The sequence below is a fragment of the Ammospiza nelsoni genome, chromosome 28, assembly GCF_027579445.1.
Source record: "Ammospiza nelsoni isolate bAmmNel1 chromosome 28, bAmmNel1.pri, whole genome shotgun sequence".
Classification (NCBI taxonomy): domain Eukaryota; kingdom Metazoa; phylum Chordata; class Aves; order Passeriformes; family Passerellidae; genus Ammospiza; species Ammospiza nelsoni.
In genome coordinates, this window is record NC_080660.1 from 1,468,843 (window position 1) to 1,482,239 (window position 13,397).

At 54.4% G+C, this 13,397-nt stretch overlaps 1 protein-coding gene across 1 annotated transcript in view; it reads left to right on the plus strand.

The window, feature by feature from the left end:
- ITGA10 (integrin subunit alpha 10) overlaps positions 1–11,480 on the plus strand; it is a 28,536-nt gene extending 17,056 nt beyond the window's left edge. Inside the window, 10 exon segments of the mRNA XM_059490263.1 lie at positions 609–685; positions 792–875; positions 984–1,016; positions 1,018–1,066; positions 2,788–2,901; positions 2,989–3,063; positions 5,068–5,181; positions 5,957–6,049; positions 8,434–8,547; positions 11,244–11,480. Of these exon segments, the coding sequence (XP_059346246.1) occupies positions 609–685; positions 792–875; positions 984–1,016; positions 1,018–1,066; positions 2,788–2,901; positions 2,989–3,063; positions 5,068–5,181; positions 5,957–6,049; positions 8,434–8,547; positions 11,244–11,327 (837 nt within the window). The 3' untranslated portion in view covers positions 11,328–11,480.
- The last annotated feature ends 1,917 nt before the right edge of the window (positions 11,481–13,397 follow it).

The window sequence follows — 13,397 nt, forward strand, 5'->3', positions numbered from 1 at the left end:
ACCAAATCCCTGGGGAGCCTTTCTGAACTGTGCCACCAAATCCCTGAGGAGCATCTCCAAAATGTCCCACCAAATCCTTGAGGAGCTCCTTCAAAATGTCCCACCCAATCCCTCCAAACTGTCCCACCAAATCCCTGAGGAACTCTCCAAACTCTTCACCAAATCCCTGAGCAGCTCCTCCAAAACGTCCCACCCAATCCCTCCAAACTGTCCCACCAAATCCTTGAAGAGCTCCTCCAAACTCTCCCAACAAATCCCTCAGGAGTTCCTTCAAACTGTCCCACTCAGTCCCTCCAAACTGTCCCACCAAATCCTTGAGGAACCCTTCCAAACTGAGCCACCAAATCCCTGAGGAGCCCCTCCAAAATGTCCCACCAAATCCCTCCAAACTCTCCCACCAAGTCCCTGAGGAGCATCTCAAAACTCTCCACCAAATCCCTGAGGATCTCCTCCAAACTGTCCCACCAAATCCCTGAGGAGCCCCTCCAGATTCTCCACCAAATCCTTGAGGATCTCCTCCAAACTGTCCCACCCAATCCCCGAGGAGAATCCCTGTCCCCCAAACCCCCTCGGTGCCCCCCAGACCCCCCAAGCCCGCTGACCCCCAGGTGTCCTTCACGCTGGAGCTGGAGTTCAGCTGCTCCGTCCTGCTGGACCGCGCCGAGCTCACGCTCCGGGCCACCAGGTGAGGGCTGAGGGGCGGGGCTGAGCCCCGGGGGGGGCGGAGCCACACCCAGGGGGCGTGGCCGGAATTTGGGGACACTCAGGAGTGTCCCCACACCCCAATCTAGTGACAGCAGGGAGGTGACACCGCAGGACAACGTGGTGGAGCTGTCGGTGCCCATCCGCTACGAGGCCAACGTGTTCCTGTCCAGGTGGGGCTGGGGGCGTCGGGGACACCCCCAAAATACCGACCTGCAGAGTGGGGGGGGGTCACGGATGGGGACACCACCATGGATGTGACCCCCCCTGTGCCCCCCCAGTGCCACCAACCTGCCCCGCTATGAGCTGCACCCCTGGGCACCTTCAGCTCCAGCCCCGGCCCGAGTTCACCACCACGCTCAAGGTGAGGAGATGATGATGATGATGATGATGATGATGATGACGATTGGGGGTGGGGGTCTGGGGGGTTCCGAGGGGCTTTGGTGGACAGGGATCCTCCTCAGGCATTTGGTGGAGTTTGGAGGAGCTCCTCAGGGATTTTGTGGTGAGTTTGGAGGGATTTGGTGGAAAGTTTGGAGGAACTCCTGAAGGATTTTGTGGTGGGTTTGGAGATGCTCCTCAGGGTTTTGGTGGGACAGTTTGGAGGAGCTCCTCAAGGATTTGGTGGTGAGTTTGGAGGGATTTGATGGGAGAGTTTGGAGATGCTCCCCAGGGATTTGGTGGGACAGTCTGGAGGAGCTCCTCAGGATTTGATGGAAGATTTTGGAGATGCTCCTCAGGGATTTGGTGAAGAGTTTGGAGGGATTTGGTGGAAAGTTTGGAGATGCTCCTCAGGGATTTGGAGGAACTCCTCACAGATTGGTGGGACAGTTTGGAGGAGCTCCTCGTGGATTTGATGGACATTTTGGAGATGCTTCTCAGGGATTAGAAGGAGCTCCTCAGCATTTTGGTGTGACGTTTTGGAGGAGCTCCTCAAGGATTTGACGGGACATTTTGGAGGGCCTCCTCAGGGATTTGGTGGGACAGTTTGGAGATGCTCCTCATGGATTTGGAGCAGCTCCTCAAGGAGTTGATGGACATTTTGGAGATGCTTCTCAGGGATTTGAAGGAGCTCCTCAGGGTTTTGGTGTGAGACATTTTAGAGATGCTCCTCAGTGATGTGATGGGACAGTTTGGAGGGATTTGACGGGACAGTTTGGAGATGCTCCTCATGGATTTGGTGGGATATTTTGGAGATGCTCCTCAGGGGATTTGAAGGACCTCCTCAGGGATTTGGTGGGACAGTTTGGAGGGATTTGGTGGGACAATTTGAAGGAGCTCCTCAGGGTTTTGGTGGGACATTTTGGAGATGTTCCTCACGGATTTGGTGGGACAGTTTGGAGGAGCTCCTCAAGGACTCGGTGGGGTATTTTGGAGGGATTTAGTGGTGAGTTTGGAGAGGCTCCTCAGGGTTTAGGCGGGACATTTTGGAGTGGCTCCTCATAGATTCAGTGGGACAGTTTGGACATGCTCCTCCAGGATTTGGTGGGACACTTTGGTGGGACACTTTGGAGGAGCTCCTCATGGCTTTGGTGGGACAGTTTGGTGGGACATTTTGGAGGAGCTCCTCCGGGATTTGGTGGGACATTTTGGTGGGACATTTTGGAGGAGCTCCTCTGGGATTTGGTGGGACATTTTGGTGGGACACTTTGGAGGAGCTCCTCATGGCTTTGGTGGGACAGTTTGGTGGGACACTTTGGAGGAGCTCCTCCGGGATTTGGTGGGACACTTTGGTGGGACACTTTGGAGGAGTTCCTCATGGCTTTGGTGGGACACTTTGGAGGAGCTCCTCATGGCTTTGGTGGGACACTGGTGGGACACTTTGGAGGAGCTGCTCATGGCTTTGGTGGGACACTTTGGAGGAGCTCCTCATGGCTTTGGTGGGACACTTTGGTGGACACTTTGGTGGGACACTTTGGAGGAGCTGCTCATGGCCTTGGTGGGACACTTTGGTGGGACACTTTGGAGGAGCTCCTCATGGCTTTGGTGGGACACTTTGGAGGAGCTCCTCATGGCTTTGGTGGGACACTTTGGAGCTGCTCCTCACGGCTTCGGTGGCGCTCCCCTCGCCCCCTCCCCACGCAGGTGCAGAATTTGGGGTGCCACCCCCTGCAGAACCTCACCCTGCACATGGCCCTGCCCGCCCTGGGCCACCGCGGCGCCCCCATCCTGTCTGTCACCCAGCTCCTGGCCGCCAACGTGAGTCTGGGGGACACCCGGGGGGGGCTCTTGGGGGGTCCCCCCCTTGTGCTGGTGCCCCCTGAGCCCCCCCCCGTGCCCCCCCAGGCCTCCTGCAGGCTGCACCCCCCCAGCGAGGGCACCCCGGTGCCCCCCGAGGAGCTGCGGCACAGCGAGAGGCTGGTAGGGCTGGGTGTGACCCCAAGGGGGCTTTGGGGGGGTCCCCAGAACTCCAGAGGGGTCCCCAAAAACTCACAGGGAGTTCAGGGGCATCCCCAAAAATCCGGGTGGTCCCAAAGCTCCAGAGGGGTTCAGAGGGGATCCTCAAAACTCTGGGGATTTGGGGGAGTTCAAGGGGGATCCCCACCCCATCCCAGGGGATTTGGGGCTTCAGGGATTTGGGGAGTTCAGGGGGGTCCCCACTATTTCCAGGGGATTTGGAGGGTTCAGGGGGGATCCCCACCATTTTCAGGGAATTTGGAGGGTTCAGGGATTTTGAGGTTTCAGGGGGGGGATCCCCATCACACTCTGGGGAAATTTGGGGGGATCCCCACCACTCCAGGGGATTTGGGGGGGGGGGGTCCAGAGGGATCCCCACCATTTCCAGGGAATTTGGGGGGTTCAGGGGGATCCCCACCACTCCCAGGGTATTTTGGGGGTTCAGGCGGGATCTTCACCCCACCGCGGGTGTTTTGGGGGGTTCAGAGGGGATCCCCACCATTTCCAGGGGATTGGAGGTTTCAAGGGGGATCTCCGTCCTGGGCTTTGGGGGGTTTCGGGGGGATCCCCACTTCGGCGAAATTTGGGGGGTTCAGGGGGGGATCTTCACTGCACCCCGGGGTATTTTGGGGTGTTCAGGGGGATCCCCACCACTGCCAGGGGATTTGGGGGGTTCAGAGGGGATCTTCACCGCACCCCGGGTGTTTTTGGGGGTTCAGGGGGGATCCCCACCATTTCCAGGGGATTTGGGGTGTTCAGGGGGGATCCCCACCGCTCCCAGGATATTTGGGGGGTTCAGGGGGGATCCTCACCGCACCGCGGGTGTTTTTGGGGGTTCAGAGGGGATCCCCACCATTTCCAGGATATTTTGGGGGGTTCAGGCGAGATCTTCACCCCACCACGGGTATTTTGGGGGGTTCAGAGGGGATCCCCACCATTTCCAGGATATTTGGGGGGGATCAGGGGGGATCCCCATCCTGGGGTTTGGGGGGTTTATGGGGGATCCCCACCGCTCCCAGGATATTTTGGGGGGTTCAGGGGGGATCTTCACCCCACCCCGGGGTATTTTGGGGTGTTCAGGGGGATCCCCACCACTGCCAGGGGATTTGGGGGGTTCAGAGGGGATCTTCACCCCACCCCGGGGTATTTTGGGGTGTTCAGGGGGATCCCCACCACTGCCAGGATATTTGGGGGGGATCAGTGGGCATCCCCATCCTGGGGTTTGGGGTGTTCAGGGGGATCCCCACCACTCCCAGGGTATTTTGGGGGGTTCAGGCGGGATCTTCACCCCACCGCGGGTGTTTTGGGGGGTTCAGAGGGGATCCCCAACATTTCCAGGGGATTTGGGGGGTTCAGGGGGGATCTTCACCCCACCGTGGGTGTTTTGGGGGGTTCAGGGGGGATCCCCACCACTGCCAGGATATTTGGGGGGATCAGTGGGCATCCCCATCCTGGGGTTTGGGGGGTTTATGGGGGATCCCCACTTCGGCGAAATTTGGGGGGTTCAGGGGGGGATCTTCACTGCACCCCGGGGTATTTTGGGGTGTTCAGGGGGATCCCCACCACTGCCAGGATATTTGGGGGGGATCAGGGGGGATCCCCATCCTGGGGTTTGGGGGGTTTCAGGGGGATCCCCACTTCGGCGAAATTTGGGGGGTTCAGGGGGGATCTTCACCCCACCCCGGGGTATTTTGGGGTGTTCAGGGGGATCCCCACCACTGCCAGGGGATTTGGGGGGTTCAGAGGGGATCTTCACCGCACCCCGGGTGTTTTTTTGGGGTGTTCAGGGGGGATCCCCACCATTTCCAGGGGATTTGGGGTGTTCAGGGGGGATCCCCACCACTCCCAGGGTATTTTGGGGGGTTCAGGCGGGATCTTCACCCCACCGCGGGTGTTTGGGGGGTTCAGGGGGGATCCTCACCGCACCCCGCGTGTTTCGGGGGGCTCCCCAATGTTTGTGCCCCCCAGGACTGCTCCAGCAGCCGCTGCCGGGGGCTGAGCTGCGGCCTGGCCGGGCTGGGGCGGGGCGGGGGCGCCTCCATCGAGCTCCGGCAGCGGCTGCACGAGAGCGCCTTCGGCGGGGTGAGCACGGGGAATGGGGAACCCCCTGAGTAAATTCTATTAAATAGATTAAATTAAAAAAAAAAAAAAAAAATTAAAAATAAGGGGAAAAAAAAAAAAAATTGGTTTATTTTTAGATTTCTGTAAGAATTATAATTTAAAAAAATCTTATTTTAAAAGTTAATTTTATAATTTTATTTACTGCTATTGTATTACATTTTATTGTTTTATTTAATTCTATTATTATGTTTGATTTTAATTTAATTTAATTGTTGTATTTAAATTTTTAGTTTTAATTTTATTTAATTTTATTATGTTATTGTATTTTATTATTATTTTTCTATATATTATTTTATTATTATTTTTATTTTATATTGAATTTTATTATTAGTTTATTGGTTTATCTTATTAATTTATTTAATGTTGTTATTATTGCATTTAATTTTGTTATTGTTTTATTTAATTTTATTATTACTTTATTTCATGTTATTATCGTATTTAAATTTATTATTTTATTTAATTTTGTTATTAGTTTATTTAATGTTATTATTGTATTTAATTTTATTATGTTATTGAATTTTATTATTATTTTATTTCATGTTATTATTGTAGTTAAGTTTACTATTATATTTAACTATTTAATTTTACTATTATTTTATTTAATTTGTTTTATTTAACTTTATTATTATTGTATTTAATTTTGTTGCTATTATATTTAACTCTATTATTATTTTATTTAATTTTACTATTTTTTTATTGAATTTTAAGATGTTTGTGATTCCCTTTCCCACCGCAGGTGAAATTCAGGAGCCTGAGGATCGTCAGCAGTGTCTGGCTGGGGGTCGAGGGGGGGCTCTTTGTGCTGGAGGAGGGGGCGCAGCACAGGGAGGTGGGACCCCAAATTCCCCCCCCCAAATTCCATTTCCCCGCCTCAATCCTGTTTTTCCCCTAAATTCCCATTTTTCCCCCCAAATTCCCCATTTTCCCCTCCCCAAATTCCTTTTTTCCCACCTCTCAATCCTGGTTTTCTCCCCCAAATTCCCTGTTTCCCCCATCCCCATATTTTCCCTCAGATCCCCCATTTCCCCCCCTAATTTCCCTTTCCCCCCCCGAATTTCCCATTTCCCCCCCTCAATCCCAATTCCCCCAAATTCCCATTTTCCCCCCAAATTCCCCCTTTCTCACCCCAATCCTGTTCTTGCCCCCAAATTCCCTATTTTTCCTCCCAAATCCCCGTTTTCCCCCCAAATTCACATTTTTCTCCCCAAATTCCCCATTTTCCCTCCTAACTCCGTTTGCCCCCCCCAAATCCCCATTTTCCCCAAATCCCCATTTTCCCCAAATCCTCCCCCCAATTCCAAATTCCCATTTCCCCCCAAATCCCCATTTTCCCCCCTAAATTCCCCATTTCTTCCCCCCACAAATCCCCATTTTCTCCAAATCCCCCCAATTCCGAATTCCCGTTTTATCCCCAAATTCCCCATTTCCCCCCAAATTCCCCATTTCCCCAATTCCCATTTCCCCCCCAAATTCCATTTCTCCACCTCAATCCTATCTTTCCCCACAAATCCCCATTTTCCCCCACATTGCCCATTTCCCCCCAAATCCCCCTTTCCCCCCAAACCCCCATTTTCCCCCCTAAATTCCCATTTTTCACCCCCAAATTCCCCCGTTTTCCCCCCCAAATCCCCCATTTCCCCCCTCAATTCCCATTTTTTCACCCCAAATCCCCATTTCCCCCCCCCAAATTTCCCCATTTACCCCCAAAATTCCCCATTTCCCCCCAAAATTCCCCATTTACCCCCAAAATTCCCCATTTCTCCCCCCAAATCCCCCCATTTCTCCCCCATTTTCCCCACAAATTCCCCCCAAATTCCCCCATTTCTCCCCCAAATTTCCCCCAAATTCCCCCATTTTCCCCCCAAATTCCCCCTTTCCCCCCAAAATTCCCCATTTCCCCTCCCAAAATCCCCATTTTTCCCCCCAAAATTCCCCATTTTCCCCTCCCAAAATTCCCCATTTTTCTCCCCAAATCCCCCATTCCCCCCCCCAAATTCCCCATTTCCCCAAATCCCCATTTCCTCCCTAAATTCCCCATTTCTCCCCCAGTTCTCCCCCATTTCCCCCCAAATTTCCCCATCTCTCCCCAAATTCCCCATTTCCCCTCCCAAATCCCCATTTCCCCAAATCCCCATTTCCCCCCATATTCCCCATTTTCCCCCATTTCCCCCCAAATTCCCCCAAAATTCCCCCATTTCCCCCCAAATTCCCCCATTTCTCCCCCAAATTCCCCCATTTCTGCCCTATTTTCCCCACAAATTCCCCCATTCTCCCCCAAATTCCCCCCACATTCCCCCATTTCCCCCCAAATTCCCCCATTTCCCCCCCAAAATTCCCCCATTTCCCCCCAAAATTCCCCCATTTCTCCCCCATTTCTCCCCAAATTCCCCCATCTCTCCCCAAATTCCCCATTTCCCCCCCCAAATCCCCATTTCCCCAAATCCCCATTTCCCCCCATATTCCCCATTTTCCCCCATTTCCCCCCAAATTCCCCCATTCTCCCCCAAATTTCCCCCAAATTCCCCCATTTCCCCCCCAAAATTCCCCATTTCCCCCCAAATTCCCCCATTTCTCCCCCAGTTCTCCCCCATTTCCCCCCAAATTCCCCCATTTCTCCCCCATTTTCCCCACAAATTCCCCCATTTCCCCCCAAATTCCCCCATTCTCCCCCAAATTCCCCCCCACATTCCCCCATTTCTCCCCCAAATTCCCCCATTTCCCCCCAAATTCCCCCCACATACCCCCATTTCCCCCCAAATTCCCCCATTTCCCCCCCAAAATTCCCCCATTTCTCCCCCATTTCTCCCCCATTTCCCCCCAAATTCCCCCATCTCTCCCCAAATTCCCCATTTCCCCCCCCAAATCCCCATTTCCCCAAATCCCCATTTCCCCCCATATTCCCCATTTTCCCCCGTTTCCCCCCAAATTCCCCCATTTCTCCCCCAAATTCCCCCCAAATTCCCCCATTTCTCCCCCAAATTCCCCCATTTTCCCCCCATTTCTCCCCCAAATTCCCCCCAAATTCCCCCCATTTCCCCCCAAATTCCCCCATTCTCCCCCAAATTTCCCCCAAATTCCCCCATTTCCCCCCAAAATTCCCCCATTTCTCCCCCATTTCTCCCCCATTTTCCCCCCAAATTCCCATTTCCCCCCCAAATTCCCATTCTGCCCCCCTCAATTCAGTTTCCCCCCGTTTGTTTCCCTCTGCTGCAGCTGGTGCTGGAGGTGCTGCGGGCGCGGCGGCTCCCGGGGTCCCTGTGGGTGCTGGGGGGCAGCGCCCTGGGGGGGCTCCTGCTGCTGGCCCTGCTCAGCCTCGGCCTCTGGAGGGTGAGGGGACAATGGGGACAATGGGGGGACACCGGGGGGTGGCACTGGGGGGGGCACGGTGCCACCGAGGGGTCACACAAATGGGGGGCACCAAGCGGTGACACTGAGGGGAGGGGACAAGGTGGCACGGAGGGGAAGGGAAACGGTGGCACTGAGCAGGGGCACTGAGGGGTGACACCGAGGGGTGGCACTGAGGGGTGGCACTGAGGGGGGCACGGTGCCACCGAGGGGTCATCAAGCGGTGACACTGAGGGGAGGGGACATGGTGGCACTGACAGGGGACACGGTGGCACCAAGGGGAAGGGAAACGGTGGCACTGAGGTGGGGCACTGAGGGGTGACACCGAGGGGTGACACTGAGGGGTGACACCGAGGGGTGGCACTGGGGGGGGCACGGTGGCACCGAGGGGTCACACAAATGGGGGGCACCAAACAGTGACAGTGAGGGGAGGGGACACAGTGGCACTGACAGGGGGCACGGTGGCACCGAGGGGAAGGGAAACGGTGGCACTGAGCAGGGGCACTGAGGGGTGACACTGAGGGGTGACACCGAGGGGTGACAGGGGACACGGTGGCACCGAGGGGAAGGGAAACGGTGGCACAGAGGGGTGACACTGAGGGGTGGCACTGGGGGGGGCACGGTGGCACCGAGGGATCACACAAAGCGCGGCACCAAGCAGTGACACTGAGGGGAGGGGACACGGTGGCACTGGGGGGACAATGGGGACACCCAGGGGGGCACGGTGGCACTGAGGGGTGACATCGAGGGAGGTATCAAAGGGTCCCACTGAGGGGGGGCACGGTGGCACCAAGGGGTGACACTGAGGGGAGGGGACATGGTGGCACTGACAGGGGGCACGGTGGCACCGAGGGGAAGGGAAACGGTGGCACCGAGGGGTGACACCGAGGGGTGACACTGAGGGGTGACACTGAGGGGGGCACGGTGGCACCGAGGGGTCACACAAAGCATGGCACCAAGCGGTGACACTGAGGGAGGGAGCGGTGGCACTGGGGGGACAATGGGGACACCCAGGGGGGGCACGGTGGCACCGAGGGGTCACACAAATGGGGGGCACCAAGCGGTGGCAGTGAGGGGAGGGGACACGGTGGCACTGACAGGGGGCACGGTGGCACCAAGGGGTCACACAAATGGGGGGCACCAAGCGGTGGCACTGAGGGAGGGGACACGGTGGCACTGACAGGGGGCATGGTGGCACTGAGAGGGGGCACTGAGGGGTGACACCGAGGGAGGGGACACAGTGGCACCAAGGGGTGACGTCAAGGAGAGGGGCACAGTGGCACCTTGAGGCGACATTGAGGTAGGGAGGAGGCACAGTGGCACTGAGGGGTGACACCAAGGGGTGACATCATGGTGGCACCTTGAGGTGCCACCAAGGAGGCCATCGAAGGGTGACACTGAGGGGGGGCACCGTGGCGCCGAGGGAGGGGGGACATTGTGGCACCAGTGGGGGGCATGGTGGCATCTTGGGGTGACACTGAGGTAGGGGAGGGGCGTGGTGGCACTGAGGGGTGACATCAAGGGGAGGGGACACAGTGGCACCAAGGGGGGGGGGCACGGTGGCACCTTGGGGTGACATCAAGGTGGGGGCACGGTGGCACCTTGGGAGGGTGACAATGCCACCTGGAGAGGGTCACGATGGCGCCTGGGTTGGTCGTGGGGGTGACACCGAGGAGGGAGACATGGTGTGACACCTTGGGAGGGTGACAATGTCACTGTCACCTGGGGAGGGTCGTGATACCACCTTGAGAGGGTCACATTGTCACTTTGGGAGGGCCATGATGTCACTCTGCGAGAGGGTGGCAATGTCACCTTGAGAGAGCCACCGTGTCAGCTTGGGAGGGCCACGGTGTCACCCTGGCGTGGTCACGTTGTCACCTTGGGAAGGGCTGAGGTGCCACCTAAGGGGTTGGGGGGGGTGTCATGATGTCACCTTGGGAGGGCCATGATGTCACCCTGGAGGAGGTGGCAATGTCACCTTGAGAGGGCCATCCACCTTGGGAGGGTGGTAATGTCACCTTGGAAGGGTGGCAATGTCACCTTGGGAGGGTGGCAATGTCACCTTGGGAGGGTGGTAATGTCACCTTGGGAGGGTGGCAATGTCACCTTGGGAGGGTGGCAATGTCACCTTGGAAGGGTGGAAATGTCACCTTGGGAGGGTGGAAATGTCACCTTGGAAGGGTGGAAATGTCACCTTGGGAGGGTGGCAATGTCACCTTGGGAGGGTGGCAATGTCACCTTGGGAGGGCCATGATGTCACCCTGGAGGAGGTGGCAATGTCACCTTGAGAGGGCCATCCACCTTGGGAGGGTGGTAATGTCACCTTGGGAGGGTGGCAATGTCACCTTGGGAGGGTGGCAATGTCACCTTGGAAGGGTGGCAATGTCACCTTGGGAGGGTGGCAATGTCACCTTGGGAGGGTGGCAATGTCACCTTGGAAGGGTGGAAATGTCACCTTGGGAGGGTGGTAATGTCACCTTGGGAGGGTGGCAATGTCACCTTGGGAGGGTGGTAATGTCACCTTGTGAGGGCCATGATGTCACCCTGGAGGAGGTGGCAATGTCACCTTGAGAGGGCCATCCACCTTGGGAGGGTGGCAATGTCACCTTGGGAGGGTGGCAATGTCACCCCCAGCGTGAGGGACGGGTCCCCATTCCCATTCCCATTCCCTTTCCCAGCTGGGATTCTTCTCCCACCCGAAGCCCCCCCAGGAGGAGGAGGAGGAGGAGGAGGAGCAGCAGGACGAGGATGAAGAGCCCTGAGCGAGGTGCCAGCGCCGCTGGTGGCACGAGGACGCCCGGCAATGTCCCTGTGGGTCCCAGCCCGGGGTTTGGGGTCTGGGGGCGGCGCAGGGACCAGGAGCAGCCCCGGGGATGGAAAAGGGAAAGTGGGAATGGACGGACGGATGGAGCAGCTCCGGCAATAAAGCTCCAGCCCGAGGGACTGGGAGCGGGAATTCACCTTCATCCAGGGGGAAAAAACCTGGAATTACCCCAAATCTAACACAGAGGGAGGGGGAGACCCAAATCCCAGCCCCACACTCAAATCCAGGATTTTGAGGATCAGGAATCTTGGAATTCCTCATTTCCAGATCATCTGGGAGCAGGAATTTTTCATCCAGGGGGAAAAAAACTGGAATTATGCCAAATCTAACACAGAGGGAGGGGGAAGACCCAAATCCCAGCCCCACACTCAAATCCAGGTCAAATCCAGGATTTTGAGGATCAGGAATCTTCCATCCTGATTTCCAGATCATCTGGGAGCAGGAATTCTCCTTCATCCAGGGGGGGAAAAACCTGGAATTATCCCAAATTTAACACAGAGGGAGGGGAGAGACCCAAATCCCAGCCCCACACTCAAATCCAGGTCAAATCCAGGATTTTGAGGATCAGGAATCTTCTATCCTGATTTCCAGATCATCTGGGAGCAGGAATTTTTTTTCATCCAGGGGGAAAAAAACTGGAATTATCCCAAATTTAACACAGAGGGAGGGGGAGACCCAAATCCCAGCCCCACACTCAAATCCAGGTCAAATCCAGGATTTTGAGGATCAGGAATCTTGGAATTCCTCATTTCCAGATCATCTGGGAGCAGGAATTCTCCTTCATCCAGGGGGAAAAAAACTGGAATTATCCCAACTCTAACACAGAGGGAGGGGGAGACCCAAATCCCAGCCCCTCACTCAAATCCAGGATTTTGAGGATCAGGAATCTTGGAATTCCTCATTTCCAGCAGGATGTGGAAAAGGGAAGAAGTGGAAGAAGTGGAATTCCCCCCAGAAATCTCCATTATCAGGGGAGCTGGATACGAGAGAAAAGCACTGGGATAAATTTATAAATCCAGATGGATTTTCCCCCCAAAAAATCCCCTCCTGCCCCAGGATTGGGGTGTCCCTGTGTCCCACAAAGTGTCCCCAACAGCAGGAGGTGTTTGGATCTCCTGTTTTGGGGACAAATTCAGCAAATCAGGGTTTTCCTTCCCAAAAAAAGCTTTTTATGAGCTGATTTCTGCCCCCCTCACCCACCCCTCAAATTCCGTCTTCCCTTTCCCAGCTCCAAGGATGAGTTGGGAATGGGGATTTATTGAGAAAGGGAATTCATTAATTGGGAATGGGAATTCATTAATTGGGAATGGGAATTCATTAATTGAGAAAGGGAATTAATTCACTGAGAAAGGGAATAAAGGGAATTCATTGGGAAAGGAAATTATTGAGAAGGGAATTCATTGGGAAAGGGAATTCATTAATTGAGAATGGGAATTCATTAATTGAGAATGGGAATCATTTGAGAAAGGGAATTAATTCATTGGGAAAGGGAATTGATTGGGATTGGGAATTCATTGAGAAAGGGAATTCTTTGAGAAGGAAATTCATTAATTGAGAAAGGGAATTCATTAATTGAGAAAGAGAATTCTTTGAGAAAGGGAAATTATTGAGAAAGGGAATTGATTGGGAATGGGAATTCATTGAGAAAGGGAATTCTTTGAGAAGGGAATTCATTAATTGAGAAAGGGGATTCATTAATTGAGAAAGGGAATTGATTGGGAATGGGAATTCATTGGGAAAGGGAATTCTTTGAGAAGGGAATTCATTAATTGAGAAAGGGGATTGGGAAAGGGAATTAATTGGGAATGGGAATTCTTTGAGAAGGGAATTCATTCATTGAGAAAGAGAATTCTTTGAGAAAGGGAAATTATTGAGAAAGGGAATTCTTTGGGAAAGGGAATTCATTGGGAAAGGAAATTCTTTGAGAAGGGAATTCATTAATTGAGAAAGGGGATTCATTAATTGAGAAAGGGAATTGATTGGGAATGGGAATTCATTGGGAAAGGAA